The sequence below is a fragment of the Crotalus tigris genome, unplaced genomic scaffold (assembly GCF_016545835.1).
Source record: "Crotalus tigris isolate CLP2741 ecotype Arizona unplaced genomic scaffold, ASM1654583v1 scf7180000024340.7048381, whole genome shotgun sequence".
Lineage (NCBI taxonomy): Eukaryota > Metazoa > Chordata > Lepidosauria > Squamata > Viperidae > Crotalus > Crotalus tigris.
In genome coordinates, this window is record NW_024100510.1 from 4,559,523 (window position 1) to 4,580,236 (window position 20,714).

A 20,714-nucleotide genomic window follows, 5' to 3' on the forward strand; every position below is an offset into this window, starting at 1 on the left:
TAGTGCAATTTAATGGCTTCTAATTAGAACATAGTTGGAGCGAATGCCTGACTCAGGACTTTGCAGAGCGATTATTTTCTTCCTCTTGTATCCTGCTAATCTTGCAAAGCAGTGCTTTTTTGTCATAGAAGGCACGGAATGGCGTTCTGGCATCTTTTTTTGAAGGGAAGAACCGGCTCCTTCTAAGCTGCCAGCACGAGTAAAGCTCTGGCTCAGTGAAAGGAAGTTGCCCGGGGAAATCGGGGGCATTGAAGGTCGACCCAGAAATACTTCCATGGCCCTGGAAGCAGACCTTCTTCTCTGCCTTGGTTCATGGGGCTTTCCCCCACCGCCGCTGCCTGTTCTCACCCCCGTGCTGGCCAACAGGGACCAGGACTGACTCCTGGAGCAAATCTCTTCGAGGGACCGGGCGCACTCCCAAAGCAGCAGCACTGCCACCGCTTTGGTCACTCTGGCTCCTGAGGCAGCCTCTGTGTCATCAGAGGTGGAGGAGGACGAGGTGGCAGAAGACATGCCGAACAAGCGCCCTCTCAAAATCAGCGGCAATGGCCTCCATCAGCTGACACTGCTCATGTGATCTGCACCTCGGAAGCTCCCTAAAGCAGTTCTTCCCCCCCCCTCCCCTAAAGGACTTTCAACTGGAGCCAGAGCTCTGCATGAGTTCCGGCACCTTTTTTTTTTACAAAAAAAGCAAAGTATCTAGTCACAACTTCACAAAAGCATAACAATAGACTTTTGCAATACAGGGAGGCCTCGGCTTACAACCATTCATTTAGCGACCGTTCAGAGTTACAACACCACTGAAAAAAGTGACTTAAAACTGGTTCTTGCACTATCCAGTGTCGCAGTATCCCCATGGTCACCTGATCAAAATTCAGGCACTTGGCAATCAGCTTGCACTTACAGGGACTACAGCATCCCAGGATCACGTGACTGTCATTTGTGGCCCTCCCAGCCAGCTTCAAAGAAGCAAAACTAATGGGGAAAGCTGGATTTGCTTAACAACCTCATGATTCAATTAATAATCACCTTGCTTAGCAACAGAAATTCTGGTCCCAATTCTGATCATAAGTTCAAGACTACCTATATAAAGTGACTTTTCCTGCTGTACTTCCCTCCATAATACATTTTTAAATATATAAAATGCATGATACCTTGTAATACATATCTGCATGCCAGCTGGGAATTTTGAGAGGTTAAGACTGTTTTAAATGAAGAATAAACCTTATTTTTTATATTATAATTAGTCCTTGACTTATGACCACAACTGAGCCCAACATTTCTGTTCCTAAGCAGGACAGTTATTGAGTTTTGCCCCATTTTACAACCATTTTTGCCATACTGAATTACTGCAGTTGTTATAAATACATGCCAGTTGCCAAGCGCCTGAATTTTGATCCCATGACTGTGGGGATGCTGCAATGGTTGTAAGTGTGAACAACGGTCATAAGTCACTTTTTTCATAGCTGTTGTAACTTTGAACTGTCATTAAACGGATGATTATAAGTCAAGGACTACCTGTATTTAAAGCTGTCTTCTTCTCCAGAATAACAACCTGGCTTTCTAGAGATTTAGTATCATCATGCTTTTTGTACCATGTATATTTTTAAAAATGCAATTTTCCTACTTTTAAGAAAATCTTCACTCATTACATTAGCCTTAGATCCTCCCATACTTGTAGCATATTGCTCAACAATGGAACTTCAGCATTTTTGGTCTTAGGTAAGTATTTTACCGTCTTCCCATGTAATATTTAGAATCTTTAAGTCTTCCATGAACGTTCTTTGCCATGTATTTCAAGGGCATCCTCTTGGTCATTTGGCATCGGGGAGGTCCATGTTCATTGCCATGTTGGGAATTTGATTGTTCCCCATGCAGAGAATATGACCTGCAAGTTGGATTCTTCTGTGTGTAACAATGTTATGTCGTTTGGCGGAGAAACTGTTTTGGAGCACTTCTTCATTAGTAATATGGTCAAAATAGTGAATCTAGGATTCAGCAAAGGCCTCTTTATTGGAAGACTCTTGTTAATACTTGCTGATGCCTTCCAAGTCTTGCTGACATAAATGACATCACTATAGAGGTGAGCAAATGGGGTTTAAGTTTCAGTGATATAGACAATGAGGACCAGATTTTATTATTAATCCTCTGGAAAACAGCTGTTGCTTTTCCAATGCAGCACTTGATATCTACCTCTGCATATCCATTTCAAGCGATTACACTGCCTAAATAGGTAAGCCTTTCTACTCCCTCAAGTTGTTGTGATCCAAGTGTGATTCCCTGTATCTGTGTGGTGGAGCTCACATACATAATACCTCAACACTTATCCTGTGGTCAATTTTGGGTGCTTCTTCATCTAAGGCAGTCGTCACTTGTATTTTCATCTTGTCTTTCTCAGTTAGAGCAGTATCATCTGTCACTTATTACATAGGATACCAACATTTGGCTACATTCATTTTCACAGTCTGTTGCAAAGATTAAGTTAAAAACTAGTCCAAAATCTTACTGATAATATTTATTTAACTTTACATGGCATCATTAGAATATATTCTGGAACATATACCGTATATGCCGACGTATAAGGCGACTTCCGCAAGCGTTAAAATCGGCGCCAAAGACGGGGGTCGTCTTATACGCTGAGTCGTCTTATACGCTGGAAATACTGGTAGTTTCCAGCGTATAAGACGACGTTCTAGGAATGCGACTCAGCGACAAAGACGGGGGTCGTCTTATACGCAGGGTCGCCTTGTATGCCGGCATATACGATAGTTTCTATGTCTTATTCACCCAGCCCTAAATGATCTTTACCATGAAGACTATCAGAAGTGTTATTTTACATGGATTTTATTTTTTTGTGATTCTATCTTTGGCAAATAAATTCCCTTAAAATTATGGAGAGATGTTGACAGATTTTTTAATAGAGTTAAATTATAGTTCTTTCCCCTTCTTTCCAGTCACTCCTAGTTGCTACTTTTTCATATTAATGTAGAAAATTATGAGCAAAGGTGTTGTTGTTTGGACACAGGAGGGACTTTGCTACTGTGTATCATCTAATAACTGCTGACAACATTTTCTGAGTAGTAGCAGATAGCAATGTCCTAGGAACAGTAGCTATGTGATCCAGTTTGCCTCTTTTACCACCCAGAGAACAACTGAATTGCTGACCTACAATTTTGTAATCGAGTTAGAAGGAACATAAAAATGCTAACTTGTGTTCAAGCCAAAGCTAGCGTTTTAATCAATTGATACAGGGATAATAGTTCTTGTTTTAATCATTCTTCAGTAAATCCACTACTGTGATCTACATTCATGCAATTTTTTTTTTAAATGTCCAGGAAGAGAATGTGCTTTGTTATCCCTTTGCCATTCCACTGGGCTCTTTTTTATATATAAAAACAAAAGTGTATTTAAAAGGAGTTAACTTTAACAGGAGTTCCACTTATTTTTAATAACCATATCCTGTGAATTCTTCTAGAATGCTGTCGGTTTTTCTACTGCAGAGTTCCTTTACCAATTGAGCAGTGTTCTTCAAACTTGGCAACTTCAAGATGTGTGGACTTCAACTCCAAGAATCCTGGTTAGGAATAGTTGTGAAGTTAAAAAAAAAATGCAACAGACTGTCCTAACTTGCCTATCTTACTATGCAAGACTACAAAAGAGTTATTTAGATTAACAAAGTTACAAGGGAATGACTGTCCAATCTCTTCTTTAAAAACCTCCAGTGTTGGAGCAGCCACAACTTTTAAAGCAAGCTGTTCAATTGATTAATTATTCTCACCAACAGGAAATTTCTCCCTAATTCTAGGTTGGATCAAGGAGAAATTTCCTATACAGCTTTCCAGATAGCAAAGAAGTCTTGTTATGTAGCAACTAATTCTATAACAGGACATGGAAGATCCCTCAGTCACTGTCTGTATTGTGTTTACCTTTGATCTGATCCAATCATATTCTGAAGAGGAAAACTAAACACAAGCTGGATGCTCGTAGTTAGCATGTCATAGCTTTGGGGTAGAGCAAAATACACAGAGTTACTATCCACAGACTCATGCTGGATTTCTTTTATGACTCTACGTGTAAGCAATCTAGCCGATATATATCCCCTCTACCTGATCTGAAATGAGACGCCAATCAAACTAAATTTTAGAAGAATCATGTTAAAATATAGGATCAGGAGAAATAATGAAAATTTGGTTGAGTTTGCAAAAGCAAGAAGGGAGAAACGTACAGCCATCATGGTAAAGCTGATGTTCAGTCGAGGCAATTTACCTTAAGAACAAAAATCATTGTCTGTTTCATTTAGTAATGAAAAGAAAAAGCAATTAAACCAATAGTCAGTTAATGCCAGAAGACTGTTATGAAGTGGCAATTCTTACTTGATTGTTAACCCACAAGTGGGTAAATATAGTATTTCTATGTTTCGGATGAGCTGTTGGAATGGAATTGGAAAGACCTGTGCTCTAATCCAACCTCAGCTGAAATCCACTGGGTAACTTTAGCTCAGCCCTTCCTTAATTTAGTGCATTTCACAAGGTTGAGGGGAAAATGGGAGAAATGAGTGTGATGGATGCCAGTCTGAATTGGGCAATATAAATTGAATATATACATATAATATATACATATACATATACAATTTGATTCGCCTGGGGGGGCAGCAGGAGGAAGAAGGAAAGGAGGAGGGCGAGGAAGCAGCTGCCCCAGCCGGAACTCCGCGCTGCCCGGCCTCACCCTCCGCCCATTGATGGAGCCGCGATGAGGGCTGGTGCTGTACAGCCCCTGCCAGCCCCTCTGCCAGTCCGGCTGCTCCCCCCAGGCACCCCTTTTGTCCTGGTGCCTGCCCGAGCTGCCTGGGGGGCAGCAGGAGGAAGAAGGGGAGGAGGAAGAGGAGGGCAAGGAAACCGCTGCCAGCGCCAGGACCAGGAGGAGGCTTTCCTCTCCTACCATTGCTGCATGTCCTTCTTCCTTCCTGGCAGCCTGGACTCCAGCACACCTTCCGGGCCAGCGGGGCCAATGGTCGGGCTGGCTGGGGATCGCAGGGGCTGGTCTCCCTTGGGCCATGGCTTGCGAGAGAGCTGGCCTACTCAGCGAAGCCTCCAGGAGGCCGCTCCCAGCAGGGATCCCAGGGCTTCCCCGGGCAGCTCCAAGGCCACTTGGGGGTCACCACAACGTGAGGAACTGTATTAAAGGGTCACGGCATTAGGAAGGTTGAGAACCACTGCCATTCAGTTTCTTAATCAATTTTTCATCTGATAACAGTAGTATCTGGTCAAACACTGTCTGATCTTTATAAAAAACAGATATTTTGGTATCTTTCTCATATCTCATTTGTATTTGCAGGTATGGCCATCATGATAGCTCAATGCCCTGTTCTTCCAACTCTTGTTTAGTTTGTAATTTCCCTTCAGTATTCAAGATGTCTCTATAAGTCACAAGTTTCTCATAGTTAATTAGATTTGGGTGAACATATGTTTTTATTGTCGAAATCCATCCTGATATTATCATATAAATTTTTGCTTTTATCTTTCCCCATATTAAAAGCAGTGTGTTTCTTATGTAGTGATTTTGAAAGTATTTATGAATTTTATTCTTCCCATACCATAAAAAAGTGTGCCATCCAAGTTGTAAGTCATGTCCTTCTAAATATAGTAATCTTTTATGTCTAAGAATTATCCATTCTTTTAGCCATATTAATGCAGATGCTTGATAATATAGAACCCATTCTAGCAACCCAAATTCTCCATTTTCTTTTGCTTCTTGTAGCATTTTCAATCTAATTCTGCCTTTTTTCCCTTCCCAAATAAACTTCAAAAATGATTTTTTTTCTCTATTTTTATAGGTATTGTTTGAAATAAAAAAGTGTACTCACCTGCTGCTTATGCAAGTGGGGATGCGTGTGTGCTCGCCCGCCATTTCTGCAGCCTGGTTCCAAACAGCTCAAGGCTGTGGCCCAGGAGTTGGGAACCCCTGATTTAGGTCATACCTGAATGACCTACTGGTTTTCCCTACTTTCTTCATTTAAGCGTGAATTTTGCAATAAGAAGCTAATGATCTGAGCCACAGTCAGCTCCTCTAGGTTTTGTTTTCATTGACTGTATAGAGCTTCTCCATCTTTGGCTGAAAATACATAATTAATCTCATTTTATTATTGACCATCTGGTGATATCCATGTGTAAAGTCACCTCTTGAGTTGTTGGAAAAGAGTGTTTGCTATGACCAACATGTTCTCTGGACAAAACTCTGTTACCTTTTGTTCTGCTTCATTTTGTACTCCAAGGCCAATCTTGCCTGTAATTCTGGTTACATTCCAATCCCTTATGATGAAAAGGACATATTTTTTTTTTTTGGTGTTAGTTCTAGAAGGTGTTGTAGATCTTCATAGAACTGGTCAACTTCAGCCTCTTTGGCATCAGTGGTTGGGGCATAGACCTGGATTACTGTGGTGTTGAATGGTTTGCCTTGATGTTGAATGGTTTGCCTTGGATTTAATGACAGATCATTCTGTCATTTTTGAGAGTGTACTCCAGTACTTCTTTTTCCACTCTTTTATTGATTATGAGAGCTACTTCATTTCTTCTAAGGCAGTAATGGTGAACCTTTTAGAGACCGAGTGCCCAAACTGCAACCCAAAACCCACTTATGCATCGTCGGGTTCTGGGTGGGTGTGGCCCATTGGGTGGGTGTGGCTGCAGTGGTAACGGCAGACTGGGTGAGACTAAAAAGTTCCATCAATCAATTCCAATTTTGCAAGATCTTTTTTTTCCCACGAGAAGTTGAAATTGACTGATTGATTGAATCTTTTTTTTTTTTTTTTGCACACGGCAGCAGAGGCCTAAAGCAAAAAGGTTTATAAAACCCAGCTGAATGCCTAGGACTGGGGCGACGGCGCGTGTGCCCACAGAGGGGCTCTGAGTGCCACCTCTGGCACCCGTGCCATAGGTTCGCCACCACTGTTCTAAGGGATTCTTGTCTGGTCATCAGAATTAACTTCACTTATTTTTGTCCACTTTAGTTCACTGATTCCCAAGATATTGATGTTCAATCTTGCCATCTCAGGTTGAACCACATCCAGCTTGCTTTGATTCATACAGTAGATCTTACATTCCTATGCAGTATTGTTCTTTACAGTATCAGACTTTCCTTTCCCCATCTGACACATTCAAAGCTGAGCATCCCTTCGGCTTTGGCCCAGCTGTTTCACTCTTTCTGGAGCTACTTGTAATTGCTGTCCGCTTTTCCCCAATAGCCTATTGAACACCTTCCAGTCCGAAGGCCTTATTTTCCAGCATCATATTTTTTAGCCTTTGGTATTGTCCATGGGGTTTTCTTGTCAAGGATACTGAGAGGGTTACCATTTCCTTCTCTAGTGCTCCACATTTTGTCAGAACTCTCCATTATGACCTGTCCATCTTGGATGGCCCCACACGGCTTAACTCATAGCTTCTTTGTGCTGTGCAAGCCCCTTTGCAGTAACTGTGCAAGGCAATAATCCATGAAGGGATGTAAATGTTAATGTATTATAAGATATATATTAGATATTTATTAACTGGATTAAACTAATTAAATTTAGAGTGTAGTAACACGCACTCAAATGCTCAATCTGACCCTGAGTTCAAAACTAGTGGAATACTCTGATCTATAGTTTTTTTTTTTTTAAAAAAAACAACTCCCTTTTTACGACCCTGTAATCCCTTAATTTGGGGTAGAATCGGGCAACTGCATGGAGCTGAGCATTTACTGGCCAGATGCTCTTCCTGATACCATGCAGAGTTCGCAGCAGATTTTTTTTTCTTTGTGTCCTAGGAGAGAAACACCTGCTGCTACCTAGGATTGAACCCTCAAACTTCTAAGTGGGAAGGAACCATCTTCACCGCTAGGCCACTGTGCCACTCTGAATACCCTAATATACAGTATTACTGTGACAATGTAGAATCTGCCACTTACAGGCAAAAATTCTCATCCCATATTTGATACTAAAGGGTATTACTTTATTAATTCCCCAGAGGTGTAACTCTCTTTTTCTTGAAAACTCTCCCTCTATCATCAAATGTATATTCACCGTATATGTTTTTATTTAGAGATCTATAAAAACAGCTAGATCCCCAAATAAAACCTACTTCTATTCAAATATAAATCTGTACTGTCTTCTGATATAATATAAATAATTTTCACTATTGGATATTTCAGTTGTTTGCTATTTGTAGGCTTATATGGTGCAATTAAGACATTGGGATTGTCAACCGGAAGGTTGGCACTTTGAGATCCAAATACCATTTGACGGAGTGAGCTTCTGATACTTGCCCCAGCTCCTGCCCACATAGGAGGTCGAAAGCATGCAAATGTAAGTAGAGAAATAGGTACCACTTTGATGCGAAGGTATCAGCGTTCCGTGTGCCTCGGCATATAGTCAATGGTGAGATTCAGCCAGTTCGCACCAGTTCGGCAGAACCGGTAGCTAATTTTTTGTTGCCCAGGCCCAGAACAGACTTCAAGAAGCAGCATCCACACAGACAACCGGTTGTTCACATATTTGAATCCCTCCACAGCATATAACAGTGGTGGCGAACCTATGGCACGGGTGCCAGAGGCGGCACCCAAAGCCCTCTCTATGAGCACGCGCGCCATTGACCCAGTCCTAGGCCTTCAGCTGGGTTTATAAAACCTTTTTTCTTTAGGCCTCCATCGCCGTGTGCAAAAGAAAAAAAAGGTTCAATCAATCAGTCAATTTCAACTTCTTGCAGAAAAAAAAGATCTCATAAAGTTGGAATTAATTGATTGAATTTTTAGTCCCACTCAGTCTGCTGTTACCACTGCAGCCACACCCACCCAATGGGCCACACCCACCCAATGGGCCACACCCACCCAGCACCCAACGATGCAAAAGTGGGTTTTGGGTTGCAGTTTGGACACTCGGTCTCTAAAAGGTTCGCCATCACTGGCATATAGTCATGCTGGCCACATGATCACAGAAATATCTTCAGACAACACTGGCTAATAAATGGAGATGAGCACCACCCCCTAGAGTCAGACATGACTGGACAAGTGAAACGTTTACATTTTTTATAACTTAAAAAGACATTCTATTTTTGGCAAATACAACATATGGACTATGTCACAGTTATAAACAAAGAATTGTAGACTAAGATACATCCTTATCTCCTTTTGACAAAAGACATTCAAACCAACGCACGAAACAGTGTATTTTATTATCATTATATTTTCCACCTCTATTTTCAAGGGAACAGGGCCAGTAAAGGTGAATCCACAGGCCAACTGTCAGAAATTGTTCCTGGTAGCAGATGAAGCAGAGGAGACGTACATTTGTTTGTCAAGAATTTCAAGGATTTATAAAACACTGGCTGGCTCATGAATAACTGCAGATATGACCAGAAGAAAAAAGGAGAAACAAAGCTTTTAATTATAATTGTCAGCAAGAAGCAGAAAGATAAATTACACAATCTTTGAACTTGAGAAATAAAACTGATAAAGGTTTCCTGCCCGGTAAGTGGAGCTTCCATGTAAAAATAGAAATTCAGTCATGCAACTGATCCAGATGCAGACATACACCCAGAGAGCTACATCATTTCCTTAATCTATATTTTATATTACAATGAAGCCCAAATAGTTCTCAGATTTTTTTTCTGCATGCATCCAAATAAAATAAATACATTTAAATATGTATGGTCATCACCTGGCCAGCCTACCAATATAGTTCATATCATCCACGCTGCCTGTTGCTGTTGATTTAATAGTCAGACTGGCAAGCTATCCTGACTAAATATCTTGTCCCCTCACCCTAGCATTTCCTTTGATCCTTGATCTTGCATTGAGGATTCCACACATTGTGCTGAGCACTGTTTGAGCTTGCCTTTACGAAAAACAATGTTCTTTGTCCCTTGTGGGATTCCCTTCACTCCTCACATTAATTGCATCAAAAATGTATGTAATTCATCCTCTCTCCATTCTGCCTTTTGCTTCAAGTTGCTCCTTCTCATCTGATACCTATCAGAGTTATTGTCAACACAGCTAACATCGGATGTTTTTGCTTTGACAACAGATGGAGATGTAGCCATTTTCTTCTTTTCGCTTTTAGAGTTAGATGATGCTGGGGAGTGGGGGATGTTCAGCTAGACATAATAATACTGAACCTAGGGTGAGAATCTAGGTTGTTTAAATAAGAGATGATAAGAATTGGTGGGCTGGACAGCTGGTGGGAAAGCCCACGCTTTAAACTAATTGGGGAATGTGATTTATGACTGTTAATTGGAGGAGGGAATTGTGCTTTGATACTATATGATCAGGGGAGGGAATTCAGTTTTTGGCTTTGATTATGGAGTCCCGATGTTATGCTACTCAAAATAAAGACTCTTTAAGGTAAACAATGCCTCAAAGTTCTTTGGAGAGTTTCATCTGTCGGAACCATGACATTTATACAACAGTCTGATCACATCAAACCCCAAAGCTCTCAGTACTCTTATCTACTTTTTCTGCTTAAAATACTTGCCAAACCACCTCCATATACTTTGTCCATTTTTTTTCTATCATTTTTTTCCCCTTATCACTCTGATCCCACGGTTCATTCTTTAATTTCTATCTGGGCTTCCTGTCTCCTTCTGAGTCCAATACAGACATTCCGTGGTGTTGGACTCTTATTCTCTCAACTGTTCTGTCCTGATATGTGCCTGGCTTTAGTGTTGCTGCTACAGCTCTGCTACCACATGTAGTCCAAATATCGGCTTTTTCTTTAACAAGAAAATGTGGTACTTATTGGACTTCGCTATATTCCCTAAGCGGGCTAAGGTCTTTAAAATGAATCAATTATCTTGGAATCTTCCCACCTTAAAACTACACATATTGAAAAGATGTGCAGCCTTTTCAAAGAACATCTCAATACAAACTACTTCTAAAACTAAGATAGGAGAAGTAGGCAAACCAATGACAATTCAAACTCAGACGAAGCAACTCTGCTTTGAATATTTTAAATCTCCCTGTATACAGCTATATTTTTCAAAGACTTCAATAAAATAAAATGAATAACATTTTGAATCTACCTTCAAAATTTGCCAGAATGATGAGATTGCCATTTTTAAGAAAATTCCTCTGATACAATTCACTATATGGCAAGATGTAACGCCAACCCAACTTTGGACCTACGTAGGTGTTATACAAAGGATCAAAGATTCCAGTAATGTCAGCCTTATCCCAAAGAGGTTTGCCATCTGTCAAGCAAAATAAACAAACATAAATAAACTGAAATGGATCAATAGTTTAAATATACAACCTCCAATAGTTTTAATAGGTTATATAAGATTCAAATAACCAGGCACAACATTCCATCCAACATTTTTTAATAGACATGTTTAAATAATTTTGCTTCAGTGGTGGTGGGAGAGGAGTGTTGTCCTCCCTACATTGTTTTATAACGTCTGTTAATAAGCTTTCTCTTTCTCCAGGGTAATTTTTGAAAAAAGTGATCTTGGTCTAGTTACCATAACCTTTGTTATAGGTTCTGCTGGTGATTAGCTATAAAATTCTACATGGCTTGGGAACAGGGTAGCTGAGGAATTACCTTTTTACAAGAGTTTCTACCTGTCCAATTAGATCAAATAGAATGTGCATGCTGCAGATCCTGTCAGCCAAAGATTATCAGTCGATAGGGGCTAGAAAAAGAGCTTTTTCTGCAGCAGCCCCTGCTCTGTGAAACATCCTCCCTTCAGAGATTAGAATGGCCCCAATCCTGAGCCTTCTTTAACGCTTTAATAGACCTGGCTATGCTCCCTATACAGACATCTAATTTGAGTATTTACACTACATATATACACTAATTTGAGCTTGGAACACTACATGCCACAAAGGCTCCGCCTCTTGGCTTTATTTTTAAGAGACCAGATGCCTTGCTTTGTATATACTCAAATTAGATGTTTTAATGTTTTTTAATGTTTAAATGTTTTTTATTGTTTTTATTGTTTTAAAATGTTTTAAAGATTTTAATTGTAATATGTGTATTTGAATTGCAAACCACCCAAATTCATTTGCTGAGATGGCTATAGAAATCAAACAAACAAACAAACAAACAAATAAATATACAAACAAGCTTTATATGTTATACAATGTAGCTCAGACAGAGCATCTTGTTTATGATTGTGTCTGCATTATATTTTGCCAGGGAATACAGATATGTCAAGATGCTAATTTATTTTCAGAGACGTTTAAAAGGCTACTGATAAACTTTAAGTCAAATGACGTATACACAATTATTGCCATGGTCTGAAAGCACCTGCTTTTCCAAAAGGGGGAGATGGGGGAATTAATAAAGTAACCTGTAATACTATCAGTAGATAAATTTCCAGGTGCCAAACATTTTGTTTTATTTTCAGGTGCCAACTAAAAATACTTTTATGCCTGATTTTTTTTACACCTTATTGTCACTTAAATATGTCATAGGTTCTAGGGCAGTGGTTCTCAACCTGTGGGTCGGGACCCCATTTGGGGTTGAATGACCATTTCACGGGGGTCACCAAACAACGCAGTCCGCCATTTTTTTCCCCCTTTTCCTTAGCTGTGCTACTCCCTTTTATTCTATTGGCTTTTGAAAGCCAATAGAATAGACTCTCTTGAATAGAGTCTAATTCTATTGGATTTCAAAAGGCAATAGGAATTGTCCAGGCTGTCTCTGCCCTGCTGAGCCTGCCAAAAGCCCCAGTCTGCAAACGGTGCTGCACCAGTTGAGTAGTCCTCGACTTACGACCGGTTGAGTAGTCCTCGACTTACAACCGGTTGGGGGTCGCGACATTAAAAAGGTTGAGAACCACTGTTCTAGGGATTGTCTCAAATTTACTACCAATCCAAGAATTTGTAGCATTTCCTTAGATTGGATTTCACTCAGTAAATTAGGAATGGAGAAAGAGGTATAGAATACAATAGTTGAGTTGTATTCTGCACAAAATTAGAGCTGCTTCTTGCTGCTAACCTAGTGTTCCAAAACTGAAAGTTCTGTCCTACTGATGCTACAATATCTTCAATAATTCTGATTTTTAATCTATTCAATTTGATTTTAATCTATCCAGTTATGACTAAATAAGAGAGAAAACAGTCAATTCTGCACAACCCAAACACCCCTTAGACTTACTGTAATGCTGGTTAGGATCTGTAACAAAGCTTCGGCTTGCTGACATCCTTTGGGTGATGTCAGGATCTTGATCCACTATAGTGAATGTCACTTGCCTGTTCCCAGCTGGCCACTCTAATGCTCCATCATTCTTGCTACTACATAAAGAAAACATGATTCCTAGGTAATCTCCATTTGAGTTTGCTGGAGTACAGGGATAGAGACTGAGCACAAAGCAATAGCCCTCAGAGTTATAAAAGATGGGGCTTGGCAGATAATCTCCTTTTGAGCAACTTTTTAAAATGGAAGTGAAGTTTCTTATCTGCCAAACGCTGGTAGGACATTGCATTTCAGTCAGAGTGATATCATCAATGTGAATTCCTCCCTTGGAATTTTGTGGGTCTCCTTTAAGGCCATGGAAAACATAGCGGAATTTGGTCTGGCTGTTGAAAGGAATGTTTGCAAAGTTCCACTGCTTCTCTCCATCACCTGAAAGGGGAGAGGGGAAAATTTAATATTTGATTCATTTACATATTCAACCCATTTCATGCTACTTTCCCTGTGATGATCTCAAAGTGATATTTAGCAGAAATAAAGTGAGGAAGATATGAGGACAAAATTACTATAACATAAAAGAGCTAATGAAGCAATTGTGCCTTTAAAAAAGCTGGAAAGCCCTCCACCATAGGATTGCATTACACGGATACCATAAATAATATTTGAGGCCCTTTACTTGACCCCAGAGAAGCAACAGTTTTGTCAAGGTGTGTTCCAAATTTTGCTTAGTAGTAAAGATAAAAGTTGAATCTTTGAAGTAAATCTTCAAAGGTTACTTGAGAACTTACCATGGATGCTTTTCAATTTTATTGACTTCCTAACATTTCCAGTACCATCATCAGTTTTAAGCCATATAATCAACTCATCTTTTGCACTGCCATCAAATTTGTAAAAAAATTGTAGGCACTTCTCATTTCTTCTTGGATAAAGAATACGGGACTCCAAAATGGCTGCTTCACCTGAAAGGCCTTTTGCGGTATCGAAGCTCATAACGTACCCTTTCTCTGTAAAGTAGATGAAGATGATTTATTGTCCTGTGGACATGATTCATTTTGGGACAACTGTGCAGGATTTCACTGGGTTTAAACTGAGGCACTCGTGAAATTCTGTTACTGTAATCTTATAATAAAAGTAATATTAGCATTCATAACTTTGGCTTTCTATCCCTGTCTACCTCAAAGGGCTGGCATCAGTTTTGCAGATCTGAATATGCTTCCCTTTCCTTCCCTCTTTCTGAAAACTGAGAAGGGTCAATTCTGAGACACTTTCTCAAATTGCATTTGTGCCACAGATCAGATTTCTTTTGTTTGACCATTGTCTTGGTTGTGGCTCTTCCTCCTGATCCTCAAGATTACTCCTTCTGCCCACAACATACATTTTTGTTTGATGTCCATATATTTGCAAGAGGAACATAATAAGAAAAAACATATATTTCATCATAAGTAGATTTCCATTACTGGTTACTTTGTCACATATTAACACTTTGGATACAATTAACATTTTTAATTTTCTCTTTTTTCATATGCTATATCCTCCCTATTGGATTTCATTATCAAATTATTTCCAGCCACTCTCATCCATTTAAATTGCATGCTAATATGTTACCTAAGCAGTTGTTATCCAGACTTGTAGTCAAGGTATGTTCCCAGTCCTTGTCGTCTCTTCTGTTTTGCACCATACCACAGATATTGATGGACTCAAATGAACATTGGTCAAGGAGGGTAAGACTGGAAGCTGCAGGAAATACCCCCACAATTCAGGTTAAAGTAATCTAAATGCAAATAAGAGAGGCCTCTGTTCTGCCTTACAAATTTATTCCCAAATTAGTGTTGAGCTCCTTCAGAGAACTAAAACATCATGAAAATTATCTTGTTAGGTTAGCTTATTTTAGAACCATTCTCAGCTCCATATGAGCGAGTATTAGTGTAGCATTATGTGCTATAAGTGTCTGAACCAATAGTTTTGTAGGATGTAGTGAAGTAGCTGGGAGGCCATAAATGATCAGAGGTTGCTGGAGGCACTAAGTTGGGACTAATAGTCATTTGATCCTTCCTGCTTCAGGGTCACAGGCAATCTTAGGCCACAGGTTGGGTATTCCCCAATTATGTAAGATTGCTGGTTGTTCAATGAAACAGTGGGTATATTAGTTCCTTGGGTAATTTAACTTCCTGCGGTCCTTTTCAAAGATGATTGATTGATTAGGATAATTTATGCTTAGAAGCGTCTGAAAGATTCCTTGGGAAAAGACATGTTGTATGATATTGTATGATCTTGGGAAAAGACATACAAGGCTTAAAAAATTGCAATGGGTGCAATGGGTCTGCATTCTGATAAACCCCAAAACACCTTTGTGCTTTCAATCCTGTAGTTTTCGTAGATCTATTCCTAATCTAATATAAAGTAATAGACTTAGTTGTTAACTGTTCTTTGTTGTTAATGAATATTTAAGATGTAAGATTTTACCATTACTATAGCATAAAAAAGTTGAGTAAAATAGAGTAAACTTACCACAATGGTACATGCGGTTAAGCCTTTCTACATCTGTCTTGCTCATATCCTGGCTTTGCCCAATGATGTTGTTGAATTCTGGAATTTTTGTTGTAATCGTAGGGACAGAACTGTTCTTACTGAATGAATAAGGTCCATAATGCATGACAGATTCATAATCATATGGAGTGTTTAAATCAGAAATGAAACTGTCATTATATTTGCCAAAGTTATTTGCCTGACCTGGGAAAGAAAATACCAAAGCTATCAGGCAAGTTTGACAATTAATAGTTTAATATTTTTATTAAATAATTAAGGAGGCAATCATTTATAACAGATGTTATAAAGTTATTTGCCTGACCTGGGAAAGAAAATACCAAAGCTATCAGGCAAGTTTGACAATTAATAGTTTAATATTTTTATTAAATAATTAAGGAGGCAATCATTTATAACAGATCTAACTTGTACAACTTCATCCCTAATACATTATTTATCAGTTGGTTTCATCACATCCCTTATATTTTATTTAATATTTACAGTATAAGAATCCATTGGAAATTGCTTTGCAATTTTAGGTGAATTAATTTGTTGTTGTTGCATTTTAAGTTCCAAAGAGCAGACAGAATTCAGTAATGGGTTGGCTTTTTGTTTAATAACTGAAAGCTAAAGCAGTTAGATATGTTGAGTTTACCAATAAGACATTTGATCCAAAGAATAGTAGACTATTATGCTGTGCATGGTTTTATATACCCTCTTAGAAAATGAGATTTAAAGTTTGGGAATAGTCCTCAACCTACAATACATTTATTCTTGAATAATTAAGTGATAAATAACATCACATACAGATTTGTAGATTGGTCTATACTTAATGCACAATGTTGTTGCATTGTATTGAATCTACCTTTTGTGCCTCTTTAGCCTTGTGGCCCTGTGGCTTTCTGTTCTCTCTACTAATTGGAACAGATATTGATAGATCTATCTTTCAGATTTAGGAATTGTCTTTTAGATAAGAAAAACACAGAATTGTTCATCCTCCCTTGAAGCAAGTAAGAGGCCCAAAATACACAGGTCAGTCTGTTTTTTTCCTTGCCTGAGACATGTGGCATTACTGCCTTATGATAGGATTAATATCCTTTTTTAATAATTATAAGGTAAGTAATACTTTCTAAAATCAAATTGAACGAGATGATTTCTAGCTGAAATCATCTGTAGTAGTAAGAATCCAAAGTGGGCATGAAAGATTTGAAAGGTGCCAAATCTTCCTAGTATCTTTTCTGTCCCTTGCACTTACCATCAATGATTTCATTCCACCAAATCTTAACATAGTCGTCTCGATCAGTGCGTGACTGTTCATGAAAAAATCCAAGGGCATGCAGGACCTCATGCTCCACAATATCTTTATATTCACAGCGTGATCCAATAGAAATGACCTGGCCAGTCTGAAGATTTCCCACATAAGACCAGCATCTGTTTTACCAGGGTATGTTCATTCATCAAAACAGTTGATTTAATACAACAACTGATATAAACACAAAGATATTTAGCCTACAAGAGTCAAATGATAGCAGAGTGAGAGGTCCCCCATCCGCCACATAGGATGCCATCTTACTTTTCTAAGTTATCCATTAAAAAAAATATATTGATGCTGTTTTATATCAACCAAATGCAAACCCTTGATGATACCTATTCTTATAGTTCTTAATAGGCAGAAAATCATGGAGCTATTCAAGCCTTAATAAACAGGACTTATATCGAACATTCATGAGTTTTGCAGAAAAGTGTCTATATTCAAAGGCTACTTTGCTTAGACATTAGCCTCACATAGATGGCAAGCAAGGATGATGTCATCTGAACAGAATTTGTCAACAGGAGTCTCTAACTTGGTTCCCTTCTCATTTAGGTATTAAGATATACAGGTTTACTAACATATACATTCATGTTTATTAATAATCTATGCGATCCAATGGGAGGATGGGAAAGGACTATTTATTGCATGTCCCTAAATCAAGATCTTGCAGAAAAGCTCAGTGTTGTTTATAAAAAAAACAGTGTAGCTTATTTGCAGATGGAGGTATCATATTTATTTGTGGACGAGGGGTGCGATGAATTATTTATGCTAAGCAACATAGGGAGGGAACCTTGTAGAATGCTAGCATGTCAGGAATTCTAGAAATTTCCTTCATGATAATTAGGATTTACCTACATGCTTTCCTAATAAAACAGCGTGCAGCCCCAAACTTGAGATTCTGTGTGCAGTAAGCTATCTGTGATCTCAGCTGGAACTGCAAATATGCAACCTGGGGAAGATAAAGAGCAAATCTACTATTCCTTCTGGCAACAAGCAGGAAATAGGTTTCCTTGAATGCATTGATATCTCAATAGGCTACATTGCAAACTAAATGGCACCTCAAGGGAAACATGCCAGATGATGCAAATAATAGGTGGAGACTATCCAGATGACAAGAAGGGCATGCAAGGGCTTCCTCTTCTTGCTGGTAATAAACCATTTCAGTGAAATCAGGGACACACAACCTGATCCAGCCTTGAAATATGGTAGTCAAAGAATGTCAAAAGGAATAGGCCTAGCTTGTGTTTTATACTAGGTTTCAATAAAGAACAAGGGAAGGAATACAGTATCATTTTGTGTACTTTAACTATGGGCAATAATTATTTAAATGCAACAGCTTTCTGTCATGACATTAGCTTGTTTGTTTGAATAAATTTACCCATCCAGCTTTTCAAATTGGAGGTAGGACTTCTCTCCTTCATAGGGTTTAAAGTCAATGCAAGATTTGAGTCGAAACATCTCAAATGCTTGTAATATGATGCCCTTGGTATTCAGGTCTGAAAGAAAAGAATGCCTATTTTATATTCCTATCCAGACAAATGAGGTCAATGCTATTTAGAAATATTAGATAACTGTGTATCATTACTAGAAACCTCTTTCTCACTCAGTGCTCCTTCCTCTCTTCAGGGCTAGACTAGAAACATCCTGAAAGAAAGCAAACCACTTCCATATTGCTGCCAAGAAGGTTACATGGAAATAGCGAATGGGTCAAACTCAAGCAGATTTTGTTTTTATCTACTAAAAAGCCTAACATCTGGAAGAGCTGGCTGGAAACATTGAAACTGAAGCCCAAGAGGAAGTGAGGACTCAGTTAAGGAAGGGAATTCTGAAGGAACATTTTTAGGGAGTTGAAGGGGGAAGAGGGCAGATGATCCACTAAATTTGCCCTCTATTGGAGTTTACTGCTTAATCCATTGTATCCATCAGACTGATAATTAATCTAGTGTTCTAGAGCAGAAAATGTCTTGTTACCTATACTGGCGCCCATTTTATATGGAATTGGAAGTTTCCATCTATAGGAGTCATTCCTCAGTGCATTTCTGTCAAGCTGTTAAGAAAATTAAACTATATTTTGTTAAAAGTTTATTTTCTAATCTCTTTATAAAAAGTAGATCAACCTTACATACCAGCATGATAATGTCGCTTTCAAAGAACTTCTTTCCTGTTGCTAAATGTGAAATGAACAACAGTTAAGGACAAAGCATTATTTAAGAAATTATTACAGGTTTTTGTTCTCTAAATCTAAGACACATAGATAAACACCCAGCATTTGATAGAATTTTTTCCTGTTTATTATTTAACATGTCCATGTCTAGGAATCAGTCTGGATTTTTGCTGCAATTCCTATAGATATTTAGCTTGAACATTTTTTTTATTGGACACAACAGAGTGAATCGACATATATTGGATGTCATTAGTCACACACTGATGTAAGGTCCTTTATTGTAAACAGTCTTTCAGAGCATACTGTAATGTAATGGGTATGAAGGAAAATAATTGTGATAATAAGGGAGATATGATCAGTGGAGAAGAGAGAGAAGAAATTAAGGATGCAAGCCAAGTTTTTTTGTTTTTCCAAAATTGTCCTCAGAGAACAAATCAGCTCTTCATCTATGCGACATGGCTTCATAAACATGAAGAATGCAGTAATAGCTCCTTCAAACTTTTCTTCTCCAGACTAAACATTTCCTATTTCCTCATTCTCTTATGCTGCTTCTAATTTTTTGTGGGTTTTTGGCAGTGACAGAACTCATTTGGATTCAGTATTGCAGTACTCAAAACTTCACATCATACCAGACAGTCCTTCCAGATCTCACCACCAATGGATGAAACTAACATACTATCTTGATTTGTTCTGTTTTGATGTTCTACAGGCCTACTCTTTTCTATTAATATCAGTGGATCCCAAGAATGTGTTTGGGTTTTTTTAAATTATTTATATAATACATATACGTACAATATTTCTCTTGAAAGGATTTGCTTACCTGCATTGATTTCAGGGATGCCTTGCCTAGGTTTTCCTTCATCTAAGGAGTACCCTTTTAAATGAATAAATACGTGTATTAGTATCAAATATGTACTTCTTTACAGATCATTATTTCAGACTGTCTGCTTCCCACCTTAGAAAAAGATATTCTTTTATTTTATATCATTTATTTCCTTTTGAGTTTGTTTTGATTTACCTTCACGTTCTGCTGTCCTCCTGATCTGCAATGGCAATTGGACATTTTTAGAAAATCAAGGAAAATAAAATAGTATTATACCAAGTCAGGAAGCATCTAGGGAAGTACCATACCGTAAAAGTGGAAGAGACAGTCAGCAGTGCTGCCAGGCACAGGAGCTGAGGTGAAGACATTTTGGAGTGGCTGTGAATGACTGAGGGCATGGCATAAATAGCCTATAAATTTCCGGTCTTTTTATGCAGTGTCAGAGAAAATTAAGAATTAAGCAACTATAGGTTAACATTTAATTCATCTTATTATTTCCTAATTATACTCTTGAGAAGGAAATCAACTTAAACAATTATTTTATTTATATATTCCCTGTCAACTTCTTGAATCAACAAAATGTAATTTGTCCATAGCTGAGAGAAACAATGTAAAAGACAGAACAGTGTAACAAAGAGCCCTAAACCTGTCAGTCAGATAATTACTGTAACAGCCAGCCTGAAACTCCGGAAGGGCATTCCTCTGAAAGAATAGTGAACCAGACAAATCCTTT

The 20,714-nt window shown here is 38.6% G+C and overlaps 1 protein-coding gene across 1 annotated transcript; it reads right to left on the minus strand.

The window, feature by feature from the left end:
* Positions 1–9,181: 9,181 nt before the first annotated feature.
* LOC120300341 (meprin A subunit alpha-like) lies at positions 9,182–20,349 on the minus strand. The gene is made up of 13 exons (XM_039326210.1): positions 20,290–20,349; positions 20,177–20,201; positions 19,979–20,032; positions 19,121–19,161; positions 18,966–19,041; positions 18,373–18,490; positions 16,938–17,113; positions 15,668–15,889; positions 14,760–14,893; positions 13,948–14,170; positions 13,124–13,591; positions 11,046–11,213; positions 9,182–9,368 (listed from the first exon to the last, which is right to left on the minus strand). Exons 1-13 carry the CDS (start codon positions 20,347–20,349, stop codon positions 9,340–9,342), a joined length of 1,794 nt encoding a protein of 597 aa, XP_039182144.1. The 3' UTR covers positions 9,182–9,339.
* Positions 20,350–20,714: the final 365 nt, after the last annotated feature.

What these genes read in the sequence shown, in the direction of transcription:
- LOC120300341 (XM_039326210.1), bottom strand. Translation starts at nt 20,349, where the DNA reads ATGTCTTCACCTCAGCTCCTGTGCCTGGCAGCACTGCTGACTGTCTCT. An exon ending in CTGTCTCTTCCACTTTTACG is followed by an intron (nt 20,202 to 20,289) that starts GTATGGTACTTC and finishes TTGCCATTGCAG; the next exon opens with ATCAGGAGGACAGCAGAACG. An exon ending in CATTCTGGCAAATTTTGAAG is followed by an intron (nt 9,369 to 11,045) that starts GTAGATTCAAAA and finishes TCATATCTGCAG; the next exon opens with TTATTCATGAGCCAGCCAGT.